Here is a 23,344-nt window from a genome sequence, read left to right on the forward strand (position 1 = left end):
GTGTTGAATCATCTCACTCATGCACATCTCGTCCTCGCTGTGTATTCATGTTGAACGTGACGCACGTACTCAACATGTGTTTTCAGTTCCCACGTGGACGTACATGGAGCAGGATTTATGGTTTTGTCCGAAGGGCGTCTGTGGTTCTCAGTGTGATTTGCTTTAACAGATTATGACTGTATGAGCTGAAATTCCCATGAAGACTTTGTTTGGACAAAAAAAAAAGAGCAAAGATGATGGCGATGAGCCGCCATAAATGAGTGCGGTAAAAACGCCAAATCCATTTTACTGCAGGGCGACAAATGGATCATAAATCCAAAATGAAAAACAGGAACGATGTCCGTGACGCTCTTTCACCAGTGTGGCTTCTCTTTGTTGGGCAAGTTACTAACACATGAACACACAAAACTGAAGGAGTTAAACACACAAACAGAACCTGCTGCTTTTTCTAATGACTTGGATTGGAACACCAGAGTCGGAACCTCCCACTAGTCCTAGTATTAAGGAGAGCATGTTGAAGTTGTTTTTACATTTTTGGTAGGCTTTATGTTGCACTAAAATAGGTTAAGTAATGCTACAAAAGTGTGACAATTTTAAAAAACTTTTAATTATGGTGAATTACTGTTAATTACTGATTTGTAATTCAAGAGATTTATAGACAACGGTGCAATTAAAGATGATTAACAGAATCATATGTTTTATTTTTGTAAATTGAACAAAACTGGATCTGGTTTGTTAGCTATTTGAAAGTATTACATTAATTTGTGAACTTTAAAATCAGTTTGGGGTTGTAATATACACCATCAAATAATAGAAAGAGATTAGGACCAGTGGACCCTCCCTGAGTCAGGTGTGGTTCAGAAACACATCCAAGTGCAGTCGGTCTGTTGACGTTTATCCGTAACATGTTGGCTGTGCTTCCCGGCACTGTGCAAAGTTTAAATCTCATATTGATTTTATCTAAAAAGTTGACGTGAAGGAACAAAGCTGGAGTTCTGGGGCACGTGTGCCGTGTTTTAAGCCCAGCTGTGTCGGGAATTGACTGCAGGCAGATGTGAGCCATCATCATTCTGCTGCGGTTTGTTCCGCTCGCTGAGCTGTCGCTGTCCGAGTCGCACCTGTGCACAGAAACGCACACAATTCTGGAAATCTGCAGTCTGACCAAAAAAAAAAAAAAACACATGAGCTTTTTGTGGAGCATGTTTTTGTGAGAAAAAGGATGAGAGTTCTTACGGGGAGGTGTGAGCCGGCAGCCAGAGCTGAGGGCCGTAAATTAAACACACTCATCGCTATTGTTTAATCATTTCATAAAACACAGCTGAATTTTTATCAGTTCTGGTTTCTGCGAGCACAGCTGTTCAAACCGGAACCTTCTGTCTAACAGGAGTCATCATCACGTTTGATAAAGTTTTGTCTATCTGTGTTGTTCAGGTTTCTCAAAAACTAAAAACCAATTTTTAACCAACTTTGTGGACGGCTGACGTACAAAGTTAGAATAGAAACCCGTCTCATTATATCAAAAACATTTGGAGTTTGTTAGTGAAGCAGAGGGTTAGCTGCCAGCGACCACATTAGTTCTCTCTCATCTTGACTTTTTTGTTGTTATGGAACCTAAGTCCCGAGGTGCTGTTCGTTCTGACCGACTGATTCTGCTCTTTTTCTCTCTGTCTGAGGTGTCATTATTGACGGGTGTCTGAGAGCCACATGAGTAGCTGGATGGGGTTTGACCTGCGCCACATGATGGACAATAAATGGGAGGATCGCAGAACTACGAGACAGCCAGAGGCGCCACTGCTGGAGCCGAGGATGAAGGACTGGTGAAGCTGATGCTGCCTTTGAGAACTCCGGTCAACAATGGCCTGTTAGCCTGCCGAGGACTCTGAATCATTCCAACAAGCTCACTCCTGATAGACTTTGCACCATTATGCACGTCTTTGAAACTGTTAGAATGGCCTAAGCTGTGGGTCACCCCTCTGAGTCTGGTCTGCTTGGGGTTTCTTCCTCAAAACACCAGAGGGAGGTTTTTCTTTACCACTGTTACCTGAGTCCTTGCCCAGGGAGGTTGGTAAGGTTCAACCTCGCCCTTGTTTAGTGCCTTGGGGCAGCTTTGTTGTAACTTGGCACTTTATAAATCAAATTAAATTGAATATTTAGGGGCCAAAAGGTATAAACTGAAGATTTAACAAGACTCTTTCAGAAACACTGCAGACTGGGTATTTGTGGTTTTGGCAGAAGCATGCACTCTAAAGAGTGCGGTTGAGTTCTGTGATTCTTGATTCAGACATGATGCCGTTTTAACCTCCTGGATGCTGCGTCACCGCGTGGCTTACAGCCGCCTTTATCGAAGCGTGACTCAAAGGGAAAACAAGAGCGTGAGGTGATAAGAGCGTGAATAAAGGTTGGTGTCAAACGCTGCGTTTGGCTGTACTTTAGATAGTGACTTGAAGGTGACGGTAATTTGTTCTGCCAGCTGTGAACTCAGATAATATGAGAAACGTACAGCACGACATGGAAGGCGGCAATACCCAGTTAAAACTTCTCAAAGAGCTGAATGTAGCGGTGATAAGACGCCAAATTTAAGAAAAGAGCTTCTTCAGAAAGTTCAGTTAAGCCCGATTCTGCTCCTTTTCCTCAGATACAACGCCTGGCGAAAGCTTAGAGGAATAATTTGGATGTTCTAGGACGGCACGTTTCTGGACAGAGACCTCAGCTGGTGTACCTGGAATCCCCTGGAGCCATGGTCCCAGTTTGGGGGTCACAGCCCCCAGAGCTCCTGGTGACAAGAAAACACTCCACAACCTGCACCATGTGATCTCTTTTCTACTTCGTCCTGATACTTTGCGCATTTTTCAGGTGTTTTAAATATGTTATTTGTGTACCATCATGTCTCTTGAAGCCCGTTCTCTTCTTACCCCCATTTCTCTTTTCTCCCTTCGTGAGCTCAGAAGTAGGACACAGTGGCTCGACTGTTTATAGCAAATGCAGCTGCAAGCAGAGACACACAGAGGGGGACACAAAGAGACAGACAGAGAGAGACGCACACGGGGAGAACAGCCAGCTCACAGGAATACTGCAGAGCGGTCTGGTATTTCTGTCCGGCGCTCCCACATGCACACGTCACCTATTTTCAGATTTGCTGTTTGAGTCTGTGTCAAAGTCCCCGTTTATGACGGGATGAGCTGCCAACTCATTATATACAACACACACACACACACACACACACGTGTACACAAACTCACGCTGGACTAACCAGGCATTACTGCAGCATTTTATGGCAGTTTAATCATCGAACAACTCCAAGAATCCTGTTGCGATACCGTGTTTTCCTGCCTGCACTGTTTATTAGACCTGGAAAAATCTACAGCACAATCTGAGTGCACACGTACAAAAAAACAAAAGGGGAAACTGACAAACGTTTTCCTGATTCCTGTCTCACTTTCGATGCAGTACTACTGTATATGCTACTACTAATAATAAACAGTATTTCGAACCGATTAAAACTATCTAATTTCCAGCTACAGGTCGTGCTTGTCAAGAGAAATTGCTGTCCTTCAGTCCGTCCTGCCGCGTCCTAAAACTCGAGAACCATAAAACTGTCAAAATCTACATTTTTATACATTAATACTGGCAGAATGAAAATCATACATTTCTGACATTTGTAAAAGCCTTGTTTTTACTGACTTTTGGGTTTCAAGTAGGAAGTATACAGAAGTCCTGAAATGCTCACGTCGCCCACTAGATGGTGACAGAAGCTGCTCAAATGTGTGGCAAAGTCTCAACTGTTTATTCATTTGAGAAGTTAAATATTGGTGAAAATGAGATGGTTGACAGACAGAAATCAACTTACAGTCGTGTCCTTTGAGCTTATGGATGATTTACTTGTGTTAAAATATATATTAAAGAGCCGTACAAGTCATTGTTTGAATACACAACAAGGTGCTGTTAGTAAGTCGGCGAACCCGGGTGTTAGATCTGAGTTTGTCAGGTCTAAGGTTTCTGTAGGTCAGGCACCAAGTCAAGTTTGGTCTCAGTTCGTACACATTCAAAGAAGCTCCTCCATTCTGGTCGCTGTCATCCAGGAGGTCACTCCACACCCACTGAACCTCACGTACACCCACGAAACGACCGTCTGCTTCTCAGAGTGAAGATAATCTAGTTTTTACAAGAATCAGCAGCAGCTGTCTTTGTGTCATCATATCCCAGGTAGCACATACACCAACAAAATATAGTTCTTCACATTAAATTTGAATTGTGTGGTTTGTAAATTAATAATTTAGTGTCTGTCTTGTGATTTTGATTGAAGAGAGTGGGGATTACACAGTACTGTTTATTTCTTATATAATATTCTGCAAACAAACTGATGTAAAAATGGAACATCAATATTTAAAAAAATGCTCGCGGTTGACGGAGTGTTGTAGGAGGGAGAATATTTATGAATATAGCTCAAGCAGCAGAATAAAATCAATCTCACATTCTTGCATTTGAAGAAAACCTGATGGAAACAAACAACTGATCTTACTTCCAAACCCCTGCAGGTGAATCAGTTACGTCTGTCTGTCCTTTTATACAACAAAGTGTCTTACATAACCTCGGCGCTCTTATCTGTTTTTATTCCATCTATGAAAGAGGCTGCAGTGTTGAGATGTGATATTTCTGCCAGAAACCAAGGCTGTGGAGATCATCTCCACCAGGCTGCAGAGTGCGAGGAAGACGAGCCGGATAATCCCAGAGGAGTCATTACTAAATGAATTCTAACAAAAACACCCCGTGTGGAGGAGTTTAAGTATCTCGGGGTCTTGTTCGTGAGTGAGGGTAAGTTGGAGCATGAGATCGAGAGACGGATTGGGGCGGCGTCTGATGTTTTACAGACGCTGTACCAGACCGTCATGGTGAAGAAGGATTTGAGCCAGAAGGTGAAACTCTTGATTTACCCACTGATCTAAACTCGTCGACAATGATCGTGAGATTTGGGTAATAACCGAAAGAATAAGTCCTTGAATACAAGCGGCGGAAACGAGATTCCTCCATCACGTATTTGGGCCTACGCTCCTGGACAGGGTGAGAATCTTGACTAAAGTAAAATCCTTTCGGCTGCTCCCTTGTTTGCACTCGGGGTCACCACAGCAAATCCAAGGTGGATCTGCATGTTGAATTGGCACAAGTTTTACGCCGGATGCCCTTCCTGACGCAACTCCACATTACATGGAGAAATGTGGCAGGAGTGGGATTTGAACTCGGAACCTTCTGAACTGAAACCAAGCGCATTAACCACTTGGCCAGAATCTTGACTATCCGGGAGAAAAGAGCCAGCTGAGGTGGTTTGACCATGTGGTGAGGATGCCCCCTGGTTGTCTCCCTGGGGGGGGGGGTCTTCCAATGTCCAACTGGGAAGAGGCCCCGGGGAACACCAAGGACATGCTGGAGCAATTATACTTCCCAGCTGTCTTGGGAACACCTCGGGATCCTCCTGGAAGACTGACAGGACTTTGCTAAAGACAGGGAAGTGTGGGATGAGCTGCTTGGCCTGCTGCCACCATGACATGGACCAGGATAGGCAGCAGAAAATAAACGAAGGACAAAACACTTATGACGTGTGTATTAAAAACATCATAGTGACACCAGACCAATTAAACGTCTTTTTTTTCTTTCTTTTAATATTCTGCCGTATTTGCCATTTTGCACAAAACACCAAATACGGCAGAAAAAAATGGGCACTGCAGTTTGAAGCTTGTACTCGATATAGACGCTGTATTTGGAATAACACTCCAGTTTTATTAACACTGCAGAAGTGGTTCGCTGAATTTAAGAAAGTAGAGAACGAGCTTAAAAAAAACCCACGACTAAACATGAATTATAACATAAAAGTAAAAAAAAAATAAAATAAAACTTTTCCACCTGTAGAACATGATGCTGACTGTTGTGAGCATCATGGGAGCTCAGTCCAATAAATACGTATGATAAAATATGGTTAGATGTGTTGAGAAACATGGACTTTTTTAGCTGCTGAGGTACATCTTACATTTCTTTTAAACCAACGAAAAAGAAGTGAAGTCTGTTTTCAAACTGAAGGCTGAATATTTCGATAATCTCGAAAGTACATATAAGTTATTTGATTGACAGCTGCCCAAATCCATGTGAAGTGAATATATGGAGAAGCGGCTGTCAGCTCGGGGCTGTCAGAACATCCTGCTCCGTGCTTGTTGCTAAAAGACTTGATGCCATGAGCGTGATTTGAAATGTGCGAGTTTTGAAGGTTTAGTATCATTTTTTTGTGTGTGAAGCAGAGGTGGGACGAAGTCACTCCCAAGTCATGAATCTGCAAGTCTCAAGTCATAATGACCACCAACTGTTTGCAAGCTGACTTGGGACTTGCAGATTGATGACTTGACAGTGACTTCATCCCACCTCTGGTGTGAAGGTTTAAATTTTCACTGCCTACGTTCTACGGTGGCTTAGTGGTTAGCACTGTGGCCTCACAGCGAGAAGGTCACGGGTTTGATTCCAACCTGTGTCCTTTCTGTGTGGAGTTTGCGTGTTTTCCCCGTGTTTGTGTGGGTTCCCTCCGGGTGCGCCGGCTTCCTCGCACATCCAAAGACACGCAGGTTGGGTGGATTGGGAACTTTAAATTGTCCGTAGGTGTGGATGTGTTTGTTTGTCTTTTTGTATGTGTCCCTGTGACAGACTGGCGTCCTGTCTCGGGTGGACCCGCCTTGCGCTCTGACTGTTGGGATAGGCTCCAGCCCCCCGCCACCCTTAATTGGACTAAGCGGTTGAAGATGAGTGTGTGTGTGTGTGTGCGTGTGTGTGTGTGTGTGCGCCTACATTCTATGTCTGTGATCACATCGTGCAATGATGTCAATTCTGTTTGTTTTTGTTTTGTTTTTATTTTTAAATAAAATATTTTTAAATAAATAAATACCTGCGCTGTCATTGGTCGTTTGTCCTCAAACTTGTGTCTTATCGTGGACAATTAAGTCAAAGGTCAGTAAATTGGTCCCCAACTACTCCAGCAGTCTCGTGCAGAATTGTGAGTAAAAGTGTGTGGACGCACAAATGCAGAAATGTGCACAGACTCTTTTCAGCAGAGACATGAAGCTGTGTGCATGCATGTGAGAGCCGGCCGTCCATGCCCATCTTTAGCCATGAATGGACACGCTGACAGTGGAAATGGAGGGGGGGGGATAGTGGAGCAGTTTCACCAAATGTGAAACTGAATCAGTGATCAGAGAAGAAAATGTGCTTCATTCTAAGATCTTGGTTCTGGAATCACAGACAAAAGAAAAGCTGCTTGATCAATGTGCACACACCACACGGCTTCAAACACCAGAGAGACAATCAACAACACACACAAATAAATCCATGAACCATCATCGGAGGGCAGAGAGCATTTACAGTTATTTACAGTGCAGTTTGTGGGCGGTAAGTTGTGCATATTAATGCAAGCGTGAGTGAATAAAAATGTTTGAATAAGAAATGTAAACTCTGACACGGGCAACTTGGTTTTGCTGCGAATTCTGTCTCACCTCATTTTTAATTTCTGCTTCATATCAGGCTGAACTTTGTCTGACAAACATGTTCACTCGGAGCAAAGAAAGTGTGTGAGCTGTGCACATGATTTCTTTATAATTTACAGTTAATATGTCGAGACTGTTCATAAATGAGTCCCCGGGTGTCCATGTGTGGGACACTGCACCCTGAATGTCTCCTGGTGTCAAGCCAGTTAAAGTCAGGAAGGGGCAAGATCACGTCCTGCTGTGAAAACGGCTGAAAACAAAAGATGCAGAGAGGAAAAAGAATCATGTGATGAAGCGACTCGTGACCCGACTGAAACGTCGGACTGTCACCAAGGAAAACGACTTTATCTTGTTACAAGGTCAGAAATCACATGAGGCAGAGTCCAAGTGCAAGTGGACAGCGGACAGGAGAAAGAAGACTGTCCACACTGTCCTCATGCAGACATGCAGACTCCACGTCCACGTGCAGGACAAACACAATGCATGCAAGAGTGCGCGCGCGCACACACACACACACACACACATAGATATTATTCCAGCTCCTGCTGACAGACGGCCCCATTGATTATTTCCATCTGATCGGTTTCTCACAGCCACACATGGACACTTACTGATCTTGTCCTCGGCCTGGGAGAAAGGGAAGCAGCACAGCTGACCCATGGCGCCTCCTTCACTCTCCTCCTGCTCCCCTCCTTTTACTGATCCCCCTTTTTCAGAGACACACAAATGAGTCTCTCTCTCTGTCTCCCAACACGTCCCTCTGCTTTCGTTCTCGAGTCCCTGGATGGAGGCAGTAAAGCTCTTCCCTTCCCCGATACGCAGCACGAAAGGAGAGCAGGCACAGCAGGCGAGGATAAAAAAAAATGAACCAGTGGCTCCTCGCTCATGCTCCACTTTGCAGTGACAGAGGGAGGAGGGGTGTGCACGTCAGAGAGAGAGAGAGAGAGAGAGAGAGAGTGAATAATATTTTATTTGTAAAAAGAGGAGGAGCATGTGTGTGTTTATAAAAGGAGAGTGTCGACACCAAGGGGACAAAAAGGAGACGAGTGTCCAGCGTTTTTAAGAAAGACACTCAGGACGGCTGGGAGTGTGCGGCACAGGGGGTGGTATCCAAACGCGCACACAGCACATGCTTTTCTGTGTGTGGCAAAAGGCTCCGCCTCCCCTCGTCACTGAAAAGTCATTCATAAATATTTGGACATTGACAAAGTCGATGTTATTTTAGCCGCATGCCACACCACAGTGGAAAAGGGGCACACGGTTGCTGGGCTGCCTCAGTGCATGCTGTGTGTGTGTGTGTCCTTCATTCAGTTGAACACACAAGAGGTCAGCAGCTGATTCGAAGTGCTGCATTTAGAATCTGTTTCAACACAAGTCCAAAAAAAGAGAAACAAGCCGCCGACTGTCTGCGGCTCAGAAATCAAACAGCTGCTGCTTTGAATCCCACGTTAGTCCAGTCAAAACGTCTGTGCCCCCGTCAGCAAGACGCAGAACCGCAAACTAGTTCCAGTGCACGGGTCAGCATCTTGCACAGAAGATCCTTGCGCGCATGTGTGTGTGTGCGTGTGTGTGTGTGTGTGTGAGGCATCTTTGTTGAAGAAATGCCTCAAGAACACGGAAAGGCCAAGAAGAGCGAGATTAAAATGTTGAGCAGGCCAGATAAAGAACACCCTCCAGAAAGTGCTGCTGGTACATTTGCAGCAGCCAACAGTCAAGACATTTTATAGCAAGATGTAAAACATCAGTCGGCATCAAAAAGAGACCAATTTATACACATTTAAAAAAAAAAAAGCTTTTATTTGAGGGATGACGGAGTCTGATACAGAGAAACGGTTTTTCAAAATGCAAAAGACGGAGAACTGCACCCTGCGTTTTCTGGGTCAGGATCCAAACCTCTGTCACTCCTCATCATTTTGGAGCCACATTCCACAAAGAGACGAGTCCACGTCCAACTTATTAGAGCATCCGTCCCATGAACGGAGTCACGCACTGAGCAAGTCTTTTGTGAAGGATTGTTGCTAACTGCAGGGTCTCAGTGGCCATTAGAGGGCGCTGTGGCTTGTATCGCAACAATGGGAAGAGCGCAGAGAAGAACTGCAGCAATTCACACTCAAGTGTGATCAATGTGCAATATTTAAATGTGAGCAATTAACCTGGATAGTCTGATAAACACGTCAAAGCCTCTGAGACACACCGTCCTCTGTGCAGACAAAGAGGAGGATAATCAGCAATGTTTTTCTTTAAGTCCTGCTTTGAGTTCTCTCGACAGCCTGCAACATCAGCTCTGCTGACGAGACCTTGAATGAAACAATTCATCTCCACCAGTTCTGAGGACGCTCTCCTGTACACGTGCGGCACATCTGTACTGCATGAGGACATTAGAGACAAGTGGGTGTGAGTCTGAAGAGTGACAGCAGCCTTAAAATCAGACAGACACACACACGACACATACTGGACACCAGTCATCAGATACACTTCACGTCCCATTTCACGGACGTCGCCCAGGCCGTATTACAAGACCTACAACACGTCACACGTCTGTCAAAGCGTCTTAACGGTACAACAGGCAGCCGAGGTGCGTGCAGTGAGCAGGATCTGCTGTAAACACATTTTCAGAGTGAGGAATTGTGTAAAAAGGTTGGAGGGACTTCTTGTTGTCTTCCTGTGATCCAGCTTCACCGCTGTTGCCTCTTTAATGTGATCTTTTGCACTCTTCCTCTCACTGTTTCTGACTCCGTCACTAACTTTCACCCTTGTTTAATCTCTGCTCTTCCTCCCTTTGTAGTCTTTGATCCTCCTTCCTCTTATCTCTTTAGTCACCTCGCTCTATTGTCTGATTTCCCTCCTCGCTCTTTGTCTCCAGTCAGCATCTTCCTCCCTTCTGACCTTCCCGTCTCACCGATCTAATCTGACTCCGCCCCCTGCTTCTATCCTCTTAATGTTCACGTCTGCGAGCGCAAACTTCTAAGGTGCTTATTGTTCACTGCAGGTTGATGCCAACACGACACGAGTGCAGCTGCAGGAAAATCCTGCAAAATCCTCAGACAGCTGCCAAAAAACCTCCACATCAAGTCGCCCGTGAGAAGAAATTATTATTGATTGCAGGGTCATGTTGTCTTTGCATAAACAGATGCCAAAACACGCCGAATGACCTCCACTGAAGAGGTTCTGTTTTGGGCCACAACTAATCTGCATGACACCAAATCTAATTAATCAACTGGCACAACTTTTAATGAAAAGGTTGAACCTGGACTTTGATACAAACCAACAAACGTGCAGATCCACAGTATTTTTTTCCATCATGAGTTTTCTGCTGAAACTACACAGCTGCAGCGATTTATCAATTATTAACAGATTATTCAAGTAATCTACTATTTTGATAAGTGATTACTTGTTTGGAGTCCTTAAAGAAAAACAACCTGACTTCATCTTCTTACAGGTTAAGATTTTTTTTAAAAAAAACACTGTTTTGTTTTTTAATCTGGCAGTAAAGTGATTATCTCTGGTTTGTGGACAAAACAAGATTTGTTTCGGCGTCTGAAAAACAGTCAACATTTTTCACCATTTCCTGACATTTTATGGACCAAACAACTAATCAGTGAAATGGTTGGTGAATGAAAATCATTGTTTGTTACAGCACTATCATGCAGCAATTACTGAATAAAATTTACATCTTCTCTGCACATCGTCCAAGAGAGGGGAGACAGGGGGCGCTGTTCAGCTCAATCAGTTCATTTTTAGCAGCAGAAGTGTTTAACAAGACCTTGGTGACAATCATGTAACACTGAAATTTTTTTTAACAATAAATCTGAAACTAACATTTTTTTAATTAATTAATTAATTAATTCAGTTCATTATTAATTATGTTACAACTGTTGAATTAAACTTCCTGTTTATAAAACGTTATATATATAGTACCTCGTATTCCAGCTTCACATCGCCTCAGGTGACGTCTTCAAATGTCCCCTTTTGTTTGACTAACAATTCAAAATATGTAGAAATTAGTATAAAATGTGTTTTTTTTCCTTTTACAACCTGTTTAAATTAATCGACTGTATAAAATAACGATGAGTTAATTTATAGACGGATGAAAAAGAATGATTCAAATTATCAGCAGCATTAATTATTGACTCAGTATTAATATGTACTCCGAGTGTTATTTATGGCTTCTGTTCAATTTTTCAAACATTAGAGCTGAAACATTAGTTTTTCAAACATTGCTGACACACAAACTGTATCAATTTAAACCAACACAAAGCTACAAAAAAAAAAAAAAAAAAAACAAGGGTCAGAAAGCCACAAACAATCCCAGTTAAAGACAAATATTAATACAGTTTGTTTCCACACGGGGTGTGTTTTGGGGTTTGCCTTCAAGCTTGATCGGTGTGTGTGTGTGTGTGTGTCACTCTTTGTCTGCTCGAGCAGGAAGCCCGACAACACTGTGACAGCCTCGTTCGTCTCAGTGAGTGACAGCTCACAAAACACACCGCACCGCGTCCCCGCGCCCCTGTGCCCACGGCGCCACGCGGGGATTCCCGTCCTTCACCTCCTCTTTATCTTCTGCTAATCCAATCTGGTGGAGCTTCATACTGTATGTGTTTTTCTCTGCAAGACCACGCCCCCTCCCACTCTCACCTCTGATAAGTAGCAGACACGAGTGCTGTAATAATTCTGGACAAATCTTCTAAAAGACGTCTGCAAAGAAAAGTGCAGCAACACAGAGAACGAGTGAAAACAAAACCATCAGTTTAACTGGAGAGGAAGAAAATTTATTAGAACTAAAACAACCTGGAAGCCAGTAATGACCCACAGCCAAAAGCAATGTGCACGGAATGGAGCAAGACTTCTGTCCTGTGTGTGTGTGTGTGTGTGTGTGTGTGTGTGTGTGTGTGTGTGTGTGTGTGTGTGTGTGTGTGTGTGTGTGTGTGTGTGTGTGTGTGTGTGTGTGTGTGTGTGTGTGCGCGCGCGCGCTGACAGCTCCCTCTGCAGGACCCAGAGATAAGTGGACTTTCTGTTGTAGAGGAGACACATTTGCAAGTTAAATCATCTCATTGTTCATTCATGAAGCAGAAACTTGGTGCATAAAAGCCTGAACATTGTCATTTTATCTGTGGCTGTATGTCCTCTGCCCCCGGAGACAAAAAAAGATGACAAAAATGTCCTGGAACAAGTAGAACTGATAAAGCTTTTTGCAGAAATAAGATGAAATTTATCTCTACTTCCTTGGTGATTGGATTAAACAGCTCTGAACAGACAAACACTCACTTTCTCACACGTTTGGACTGAAAGTAACACGTGGTACTGCACGTACATAACGTGTGTGTGCGTGTGTGTGCATGTGTGTGCGCGCTCACTCACCAAGTTGTAGTGACTTCTCTGTGTGGTAGTATCCATCTTTTTGCTTCTTTTTCAACATGGAACAAAGATCCAACCGCTCGACTGTCTGATCTCCAAAAACCCTGCATGTTCCCCAGAAAGACGACGTTTCAAAGATTAACACCAAGAGATTTAAAAAAAACAAACTAGGATTTTTTTTTTTTATTTGGTGCTGTTTAAAGCTGTATGGCCTCTGTTTTTTTTTTTTTTGTTTTTTTTGTCATAAAACCAATTTTCTTTGGCACCACTATAATGTTATTCCTTAGCCTTTAAATGAGGGATTCATAATATGATTTTGTCTATATGTTCAAAATTTCCCATGTCTGGAAACAATTTAGAATTTTGACCCCTGATGGGTAGAAATAGTAAAGAAAGGCAGCATGATGTCAGCTGGCTTCATGCTTGAACAAAATAATCCAAGATGGCAGAAAACGTTCTGAAACAGCTTATTTCTTATAAATTGATCATGTTCCTTGTATATTTTGTAAAACGTAGTGAGAAATAAACATTTCTAAATCTAAAAAGGCTGTTTTTGAAACCAGATAACATCTCTGAAGTGATATAAAAGACATCTTACAGATGTTAGCATGCACGTTCCGGAAACGCACACCACCAAAATTCCCAATGGAATTGTTCTCTCCATTAAAATGAGCTGTAATTTTGCAAAATATTACAAGCATTAAGGGGCATTTTAATCCTTTGATTTCAGTAGAAACTAAACTTTGTCAATTTTGTAAAATTTGAAAGGCTGTACAGTTTTAAATGAACTTCATCAGATTGTATGAAAAGCCAAACGCCTACCTGTTTGTATAGTCGGAGTAAAGCGCCGGATCCACACATCTGATGCCCTGAGAGAGACACGGTGTTTTATTTATGCAAGAGGTGAAACCACTACTCAGTGATTGCATCAACAGAATAATAATGATCTCTTTGCCTCGTTTACAAATGATGACTCTTTTCCCCAAATTGTGAGGGTTTGCTGAGCTTGTTTGACAGACACTGATTTTAAAGTGCTGTAGTGAGCCAATTTTTAAAAAAGCTTTTAAATGGCTTCAAACCGTTTTAAAGAGAATTTAAATGATTTTTTTGGTGATCTTAAAACATCTCTAAGACAGCAGTGCTGCTTTACTCGACCTAAATTGGAAACAGTTTGGTTTTTAAAAGGTTTGACACTGAAAAAAATGTTTTGTTTTTATTTAAGCCCTGTTTAATACATTTTCATACAGATGTTGGCTGTTTATTCATTTATTTGACGTAGCGCTCAACTGGGTTCATCAAACACAAGATCTTGGCTTCTGACACTTTGTAAATGAATTAATTAAGAGATTAGTGAAGACAAACATTAATCACACTGGACGTAGCGGTAACATGTTTATGTGGGACGGGAGGAGACACCCGCCGCCCAGCAGACTCCTTATTGGTCCCACGTGTGCTTTTCTCTGAAGGAATAACTCAGCAGATGATCGGCATGATGAAAAAAAAACCCATCAGAACAGTCAAACTCAAAAAGAACACAAGGTGGCGCTGTGTATTCACATTGAGGGTTTCACGACATGTCTGTGTGTGTGCACATGTGCTCGCACACCTGAGAACGTAGCTTCGATGCCCGGGATAGCTTCATAATGGTGAGGTGGGGCTCGAACCCACGGCAGTCTCCTTGCAGAAGTCCCTCCTCCTCAAAACGGCTGCGTAACAATTCTGCCAAAAATGTAATTTTTATGTTTAGTCACAGGAGAAAACAAGTAAACTGCACATAAGGTCAAAGAACACGACTGTAAGTTGATTTTTGCCTGTCAGCCCGTCTTATTTTTGCCAAAATTTAAGTGCTAACAGTTGAGTCTTTGCCGCACATTTTGCCAACATCTAGTGGGTGATGTGAGCATTTCAGGGCTTCTGTCACATTTCCTACTTGAAACCCAAAATTCAGTTAAAAAAGGCATTAATAAATGTCAGAAATGCAGCATTTTTTGGCAGGCAGATCTTCAACCTCCAGGGAATAATTTTTTAAAAATTTCAATTTTGAGAGTTTTACGGTTCTTGAGTTTTAGGACATGAAAGGTTTTAGGACAGCAATTTCTCTTGACAAGCACAACTCATAGTTATGAAAAAAAGGGGTCCAGCTGATGTCATCAAACAGCATTATGGGAAAAAAGGCAAATCCAATGGCAGCCTCATAAATATTAAACAAGCGTCAGGTCCAGAGTCTTTCTCCCAAATGTGACCCAGCAATGACTTTGTCCCACCGCTTCACACGACGATCACACAATAACATCGTCTGCATCGGTCTGCAGCCTCTACGCGGTTTGTAGAGGTTTGTAGGTCAAACACCTGCACGTCTACCGGCTTTAAGGACACGAGAGGACACAGGACTCTGTGTTTGACAAAGACAGAAACATGGACAGAGGACAGACACACAGATGATGTTCGGGGTATTTTTAGACGTGGAGCTCTTTGGGGACAGAAAGCTTAGCATTTAATCGATGAGGACGGCAGCAGCTTCCTGCCTGATCAGCGTCTTCTTCTCTCAACAGTCTCCATCTCATTTTAAAGAGACGAGTATCGTCTGGAAGCAGACACTCGGTTGATTTATTTCATCACCTCACGTTTCAGTGACTGAAGCCGAGGAATTAGCGGTGAATTATTAAAACAGTGTTTGAAAGATAAACGGTCACAGGAGCATAACTGTGGTGGGACATGTGTTAATGTGGACATCTCTGACATGTCCATCTCTCTAAACGGGTCATTTTGTATTACTTTTGTTTGTGGTTTTTTTCTGCACTTCGTTAGAGACCTGAATGTTTTTGTTTCACACGATGCACCACCTACAAATTATTGACGTCTGTATTCTGACCCCTTTAATAGCCTCATTTATCCTTTTATCTTCTTGAATGTGAAACGTCTTTGAGGATTTGTCTCAGATCGGCCGTCACTAATGCGTTAAAGCTCTGATTTTAATTCCACATCTGCAACGTGAATACGTTGGATGTGCTGCTACAAAACCCACAGGGAAGCAGGTTTAAATCAGGCTCTTATGATTTCAGAGCCCTTTTTTATTCCTGAACCCCTCCAATTTGGACAAAGTCGTGTTTTGAATTCTTTTTAATCGGAGTGAATGACGTTAACCAGCATGTTTACTGTGCAGCTTATTTCAGCTAAGAGCGGAAACATCCGACATTAACATGAGCTCGTTTGTTGTGTGCATACAGAGTAAAAAGTCTCTTAGAAATGATGGAAAAACTGCAGAAATGTTTGTGCAAACAAGATACAGGATCCAAACGAACAAAAACCAGAGTGCCAAAAGGGCCCGTGGGTTACTGGCTGAATTAAAGCCCAAGGCAAAATGACCATTTTTGGCATAAAAATGGCCGCCATTTACAAACAAATAAATCTACCAAAGAATTTTGGGACGGGAACAAAGTCAATGTCAAATATTGCGCCCTTGTTAAATTAAAAGTTATTGGACAGTTTTTCAGAAAATTGGGAACAAATACCCAAATTGGCTCTTTTTGCATAAAAATGGCCACCAGTTCCAAGCAAACAAATCAAGAACTATAATTTTTTTGACGTGAAATATGTCAATGACCCTTGACAAATCAGAAAAAAAGTTATCAGACAGTTTTTAGGAAAACTGCCTTTAAGTGCTTAAAATGGCTATTTCCAACATAAAATGGGCGCCATTTCCAAACTAACGAATCTTCGAATATGATTTTTAGATGGTAACAATGTCAATGACCCATATTACGCCCCTGCCAAATTATGCAAAAAGTTGTCAGCCAGTTTTTGAGATATCGCAATAAATGGATGATGACGTTGACAACTATGACGGATGCCGCGCCACGACATGAGCGGCCTATCATCTAATACCCCCTGGCCAAAAACAGGAAAAAAACAAAACAAAGTCAGCTCCAAGTGTGAAAGCATCGCACGTGTGACATCAGAAAGAAACATTTTTTACAGAGATTTTACTTAATTTGCTGACAAAAAAACCCACACTGTTCATTGTTCCACATCATCTGGAAAAGTATAGAATCAGTGCTTATGTCCCTGTAAATCTGTGGCTTTTGGAAACAGTCACGATGTAGTTTACACAGTTTCTCCAATCACTGCACTGAATGGGGCCTTGGTGGCTCCCCTCACCACACTCCTTTGTGCACGTTCACTCCGTCTGTGAGGACAGTCTGCAGACTTCTGAACGGTCACTTTGGTTTCTTGTGTCCCTCCTCTGACTTCTGCTTTCTGGGGACTTTGTTCAGTTACCTGGAGGGTTTATTTGTCCCCATGGTGTCGGCTTCGCCTCAATACCGACTCATTACAAGTCGGACATCAGAGACACAAACGTATTTCTACTACAATCAGCTGAAATACTCTCACATTAAAGGGGTAAAATGTCTCCAGACGCTCATCGATCTGTGACTCCGGGAATCCACCAAAATGAGTTGGATTCAAAATAAGACCCCCTCAAACAGCCGAGGACGAGGACTCTGAAACACGGCGACTTCATTATAAAACACAGTGTGTTAAATCGCACGGTGACCCCCCCGCTCACAGCACGCACACGATGCTATGAGTCACCTGACACAGAAGCTGAAGATGGTCACTGACCTGCCAGTCTGTCCAGCGTCTGTCTGTGTTGTCCTGGGAGCAGCCCAACAAACACCACCTCCTTCCTGAAATGACAGAGTCCAGAGAAGGGCAGCACCAAATCCTGGCCCCCCAGCAGCTCAGCCAATGACGGCTCAGCTTGGGCCAGCACAGCCGCCGCCCTAAAAAAAAAAAAAAAAAAAAAAAAAAAAACACAAACAAACAAAACATACACATGATCACGAACACCAAATCACATCTTAATCTGTCCCCCACCCACCCCGCCCCCCAATATTACATAACAGCGACTAGTAACATGATCTCGGACTTGATCTGGTTTAAGCTTCAGCCTCGTGTTTTCCACCGCTGGACGGATTATTGATGTGAAATCTAATAACAAGGGTCAGAAAACACTTTCTGATGAAAAGCATCAAATCCTGCAGAGGTGACATTCTGCAAAACCAGCGTTTAATCTACAAGTTAGAACAAAGTAACACGCTAAACCTCCTCAGGGCTCCACAACTCTGTGACATACGTCACGGAGCCCCGGCTGTCCTGTCCTCCTTTTTTTTGGATGCTTTTTGTGTCTGTCCTCGATTTTAAGTATATTTTATCTGTAATTTTACTGCCAACACAAAAGCGAGTGAGTTTAAAACTTTATTTTATCGCTCCTTTCAGGAACAGAAGTCACAAAGTATTTCACAGTTTAAAAGGAAAATTAAGACATTAACACAGCAGTCAAAACACAACAGAAATAAAAATAAAATTATTGAGTCTTCAGCTTTTTAAATCAGGCTTCAACAGCGTCCACAGGATTCCTGGTTTTCTCACGACACGTCGCTGCATGTGCATAAAATCGTTGGGAGAGTTTTGGGTTGCGATTCTCTCGATGTGGATTCAAATTCAGTTCTTTCAGAAATTTGACTTTCCAAAGATTATAAAATCTTTGGTGACGGTCAACAAGGCGACTCAACGCGGTCCGTTTCTGTTCAGTATATTTTTGTGCAAAATACTCGAGGAAAAAAAACACCAGCTCTGAGTGAAGAGCGCAGCACCAAACCACAACTCTTCCAACGATTTAGCCCACATGCACCACTGCACACGGACGTGTTGCATTATGGGAAAGACACTCGACACCCTAAAACCACACTAAAATCTGTGTCATCCAACGACCTTCGACCCCCTTTAACTTTAAAAACTTTGACAACCTTTCAATAAACAACTCACATCCAACTTTACAGGAATCTCAAAATGTCTCTGTGGGAAAAAAATAACAACTTAAGACCCCAAAGAACCTTAAATACTTTTTAATATCACCTGTTAAAATGTGAGATAAGATTTACCTGAAAAACTAAAAATGTCATAAAACAGTAGGTAAGATTTAAGCGGTCAGTGCTCACAGGTCGACTAGGTCCTGGTTGGGCAGGTGAGTGACTAAGAGTGTGATGTGGAGACTGGGGACGGGGATCATGGCTTTGGACAACCGCGGCTCCTGCCGCAGCACCGCCTCCTGGACCTCAGTCACAGCTGAGCTGATCTGTCATTGGACAAACAATCAGCAGATGTTAGGACGAGGACACAACGTTTGTACTTCTTAAAATGACTCAACGTTAAATGACTGTGCAGCGATTTTAAGAGATGCAAGTGAGCAGAATCCCGATGAGAAAAGAAGACGAGTCAAAAAATGGTCAACACACGAGACAAAAAAACAACTCCAGCTTGGACGACAAACCACCAACCTACAGGAATGAAGAAACGAACCCACGACATGTTACACTGCTGCTGCGCGAACTGATTTATACTCAAAATGTAGAAAACTTCAGACGTGTTCTGCAACAGTTTTGCATCATTTTTGTTTGTTCTTATTTTTCATTTTAGAAAATATTAATTATTATTAGAAGACGACACAGCGACAGTATCTTCTATAAAATAAATCAAATATATTTGGATTCAAAGTAAAATGCTTTTATTTCATTCCTATTTTACCATAATTTCCGGAGCGCACTTGAATATAAGCCACTCCACCAATTTTAAAAAGAAAAAAAAAATGTACATAAATAGGCCGCACTTGTCTATAAGCCGCAGGTCTCCATGTTGTAACATGAGATATTTGACTTTTTTTAACTTTTAATTAAATACTTACCCTAAATGCTTTTTTCCTGGCGAGCACGTCATCCAGCGCGCGGTGTCACGCGGCGTCTCCGCTCCACACAAAGAACTGAATAATTTTAACTTTTTTTTTCTTTGTGCATCATGAGATAATTCCATCACGAGTGGCCAGGATTGTCTGGTGTCTGTGGTAAATGAGACGCTAAAGTGCTGTGACTTTTCCAACTTGTGGCACAAAGACGAGAGGGACTTTTCTTCAGCAATGACAAGGAATTCAGGTACTTTCAGACATCGTGAAAGGGGGAGAGAAAGATCTGCTGACTGATCTGACAGAGCAATGGTAGTGCAAAGTGCCAGAGGGACTTTTCTTCAGCAACAATAAGGAATTAAAGTATTTTCAGATGTCGTTTTCTTCAGGATGTGTTGATGAAACCACTAAAACTAACAGGTAAGATTTTATATTTGTTGTGTGTGTGAATTTATGCTGCATGAGGACTGCAGCTTTCAGCCAATTAATAGACAGCATCAATTGACATATTTTGACTTAAGAGAAAGCCTGTAAAAATCCATAAATTAGCCGCATCACTGTTTAAGCCGCAGTGTTCAAAGCGTGTGAAAAGAGTAGCAACTTATAGTCTGGAAATTACAGTATTGCTGCTGAGGCAGAACTCAGTATTTATTGCTGAATTCTATTTTTTGTGGTAAATTGAGTAAATGTGCAAAACCTCATGATAAACATACTTTTTTTTTTTTAAAGGCAGTGATATTTTAATGCCCAGTCCAGCTGTTGTTTACCTGAGGATTAGTGATTGGAACAGAGACAAAGTAGTTTGGTCGCTGACTTCCCTTCTTCTTCTTTTTATCTGCGTCCTCTTCACTGTCCACTCGTCCTCCCGTGTGTCCTCTCTTCCTCTTTCTCTTGCTCTGGGTTGATTCTGGGCTGAGAACTACAAAAACAGCAGAATTAGCATTACACTAATAAAAAATAAAACACATTTAAAGACAAAACACTTCAATTATACAATAAATGACTTGATATACAGAATGTGTGAAATATGTATCTCATCTCTGTAAAAAAGCAAAAAAAAGTCTAAAAGGTTTTTTTTTTTGTTTGAATGTCAAAGAAAAACTTTACGTGGTTTTACCCCCCAAAACCCCTGTTATAGTAAAGCACTTTGGTTTTAATGTACAATATAAATAAAATTTAATTACGTCCTAAAATGCCTGAAATTTTGGACAAAAACCACCCCACAAATACATCAGAGGAGCTGCAGTGAGATTAAAAAATAAAATAGATATTCTGATCGGACATAATCTGGTGCTAATCTGCCACCTAGTGGACATCGCTTTTTATACAGTCTTGTGTCATGAAAGGTATTCAGGCACATTTTCATTACAGGATAATTTAGTTAAGCTTTTGTACCTACAAATATAATTTATAATTAAAAAAAAAAAAAAGTAGACATCATTAAAAGATTAAAACACACACGTACAGCCCAGCTCCTTCCAGGATGTCGGGCTGGTCAACGCAAACGGAAGCTCCAACATTAAACTCTCCAAACTATCAGAAGACTTTAACTTCTTCTTCAGTAGCTTCTTCTTCTCTCTCCTTGTGCATCTCTTCTTCTTCTTCTTCTCACTTGATCCTGGTGGAACTGTTGATAAGAAATAGAAATTTTGAAAATATAAATAAAAAAACAGATAAATAATATAATAATACCAATTATTAATCAGATGCTGGTGTTTCCACCGTTAACACCACGGTGCTGACAGAGAGCTGTGAGAGTCTGTGTGTGGACGAACAACGTGACAGATGTGGTTATGACACCGGTGGAAGTCCTGACAGTTTGTGTTTCTGTCAAAGCAACATGAGCAGCATGTTTCTGAGGACTTAAGTGAAAATTCCACAAATAACCGACTCTGCAACACATTTGTTTGTGTGGAAGAGTCGTCCAGCCGACTCGTGTCAGGACCTCGCCTCTCTGCGCTGTGACTCTGACGAGGCTCAAACCTCTCATTTACCTTCCTGGATCTCCACAGCGACTGCAGCCGCCTGGCCGACGTTCACCGCCGTCTCCCTCACGTCTTCATCTTCCAGGTCACGATCGTCGTCATCAGAAGCAGCTGATGTGACACCAAGAGGACAGGACGTACTGCCAGGATGCATTTCACACGCCATCAGCTGACACAGGCCAGATGGCGCCACACGCTAAAAACACAGGAGGAGTCACTCTATACAAGACAAAAAAAAATAAAAAAAAATCTGATATTTCTAGAAGAAAAGGTTATTATGAGAAACATGTTGAACAGTAATTTCTTACAAGTCTGCGATTCTTTTTTGTCTTTATACTAACAGTCATCTGGTATTTATTTAAAACAACTCACCTCCTTGACCTTTTACATTTTTGGTGATTTTGTTTTTCAAAATAAAACTAAAAACATCATCATAGGATGGAAGAGACATAATCCCGACTCAAGTCTCCCACGTGCCTTCTGTCAAACCCGAGCTGATATTTTATCACAGCATTTCTCTGCCACTCCACATTTTATCCAAATCATTTCATCCAATTCTCATCCCATTTTATTCTCTGTAACCTCATTATTTCTTTCTTCTTATGAGATTTTATACACTTACCTTTAACTGGATCCTCTGCAGAGTCGACTGAGACGAGCCGATGCTATAAATCTGAAGCAGGCTTCGAGTCGAGGCTTCATTGACGGTCAGAACTCTCTGCAAACAGGATCTTCTTGAAAACGTGGATCTGAAACTCAGCAGGAAACGCTCGAGGAGCATGACACCGGCCCTGAAATTGATTTAACAACAAAGAAAAATGCTTACAGCAATTAATTTGTGGATAATACATTAATCATTTTAAAAAATACTGTAAAAATTTTCCCATCTTGTGAAATGGATTTCTGTTACATCAAAGATGGACTGGTGATAAAAGGTTAAAATATTTAAAAAAAAAATTTAAACTCTTCTGTTCCACAGACAATTGCAGTTACTGTAAGGAGGTAAGTTTTATACCAAATAACAGTTTGTTTTAAAGAGTAGTTTAAAGAAAGTGAGTTTAAGCGTGGACTATTTTCTAGTATTTTATGAGAGATGTCAATTTCCCACGTCAATCCAAACTATCACTTTTTAAACATTCGACACGTGGCATTATTCTGTTGAAGACAGCTGCAATACTGATATCAGCCACTAGATGGAGCACAACGACAATGTATACAGTCAATGTTCTGAACACGTGAACGAATGAACGACAGCCGTTTTTTTGTTTTTTAAGGGAGATAATGACGTGAACAGGTGCTGATCTCCTCCGATTTCGACCTTTCAAAAAATCGTAACCAGTTCGCTCGTCTGACTTTCACAATAAAGTACAAATGTTCTTCCCCAAATCATAACTTTCTTTGTACCTGCAGCGCGGTGGATGATGGGATTGTCGTGCCACACGTGGCGTGGTAACACCTGTAACACCGGTCACGGTTAAACGTGGAGCTAAACGTTAGCTCGTTATCTGTACCGAAGTAAAGTTAACGGCAATAATAGCGGCCCGGAACGACCAGCATCCGGTGCAGACAGGTCGGTCTCAGGGATATAGTTTTAATTAACATCTCAAATAAAACATATAAACGAAACCATTCGTGTAAGAACGAGTTTTCACGGAGTCCTGAAGGTCTCGGTGTTTGTAAACAATGTTATTTTTCCGGCCTGTCGCTTCATAATAAAGGCGCCCGTTTCAGAACAAAAGCATGATACTCTA

General features: G+C 42.0%; 1 protein-coding gene across 1 annotated transcript in view; it reads right to left on the reverse strand.

The window, feature by feature from the left end:
- LOC117502806 (A-kinase anchor protein 7) overlaps positions 1–23,290 on the reverse strand; it is a 34,637-nt gene extending 11,347 nt beyond the window's left edge. The window contains exons 1-10 of the mRNA XM_034161914.1: positions 22,998–23,290; positions 22,216–22,384; positions 21,603–21,789; positions 21,074–21,235; positions 20,376–20,527; positions 18,872–19,008; positions 17,493–17,653; positions 14,476–14,588; positions 13,692–13,738; positions 12,873–12,973 (exon numbers count right to left, since the gene is read on the reverse strand). Coding sequence (XP_034017805.1) covers positions 12,873–12,973; positions 13,692–13,738; positions 14,476–14,588; positions 17,493–17,653; positions 18,872–19,008; positions 20,376–20,527; positions 21,074–21,235; positions 21,603–21,789; positions 22,216–22,374 — 1,219 coding nt within the window. The 5' untranslated portion in view covers positions 22,375–22,384; positions 22,998–23,290. The remainder of the gene's footprint in view (positions 1–12,872; positions 12,974–13,691; positions 13,739–14,475; positions 14,589–17,492; positions 17,654–18,871; positions 19,009–20,375; positions 20,528–21,073; positions 21,236–21,602; positions 21,790–22,215; positions 22,385–22,997) is intronic.
- Positions 23,291–23,344: the final 54 nt, after the last annotated feature.

Source organism: Thalassophryne amazonica, chromosome 21, assembly GCF_902500255.1.
Source record: "Thalassophryne amazonica chromosome 21, fThaAma1.1, whole genome shotgun sequence".
Lineage (NCBI taxonomy): Eukaryota > Metazoa > Chordata > Actinopteri > Batrachoidiformes > Batrachoididae > Thalassophryne > Thalassophryne amazonica.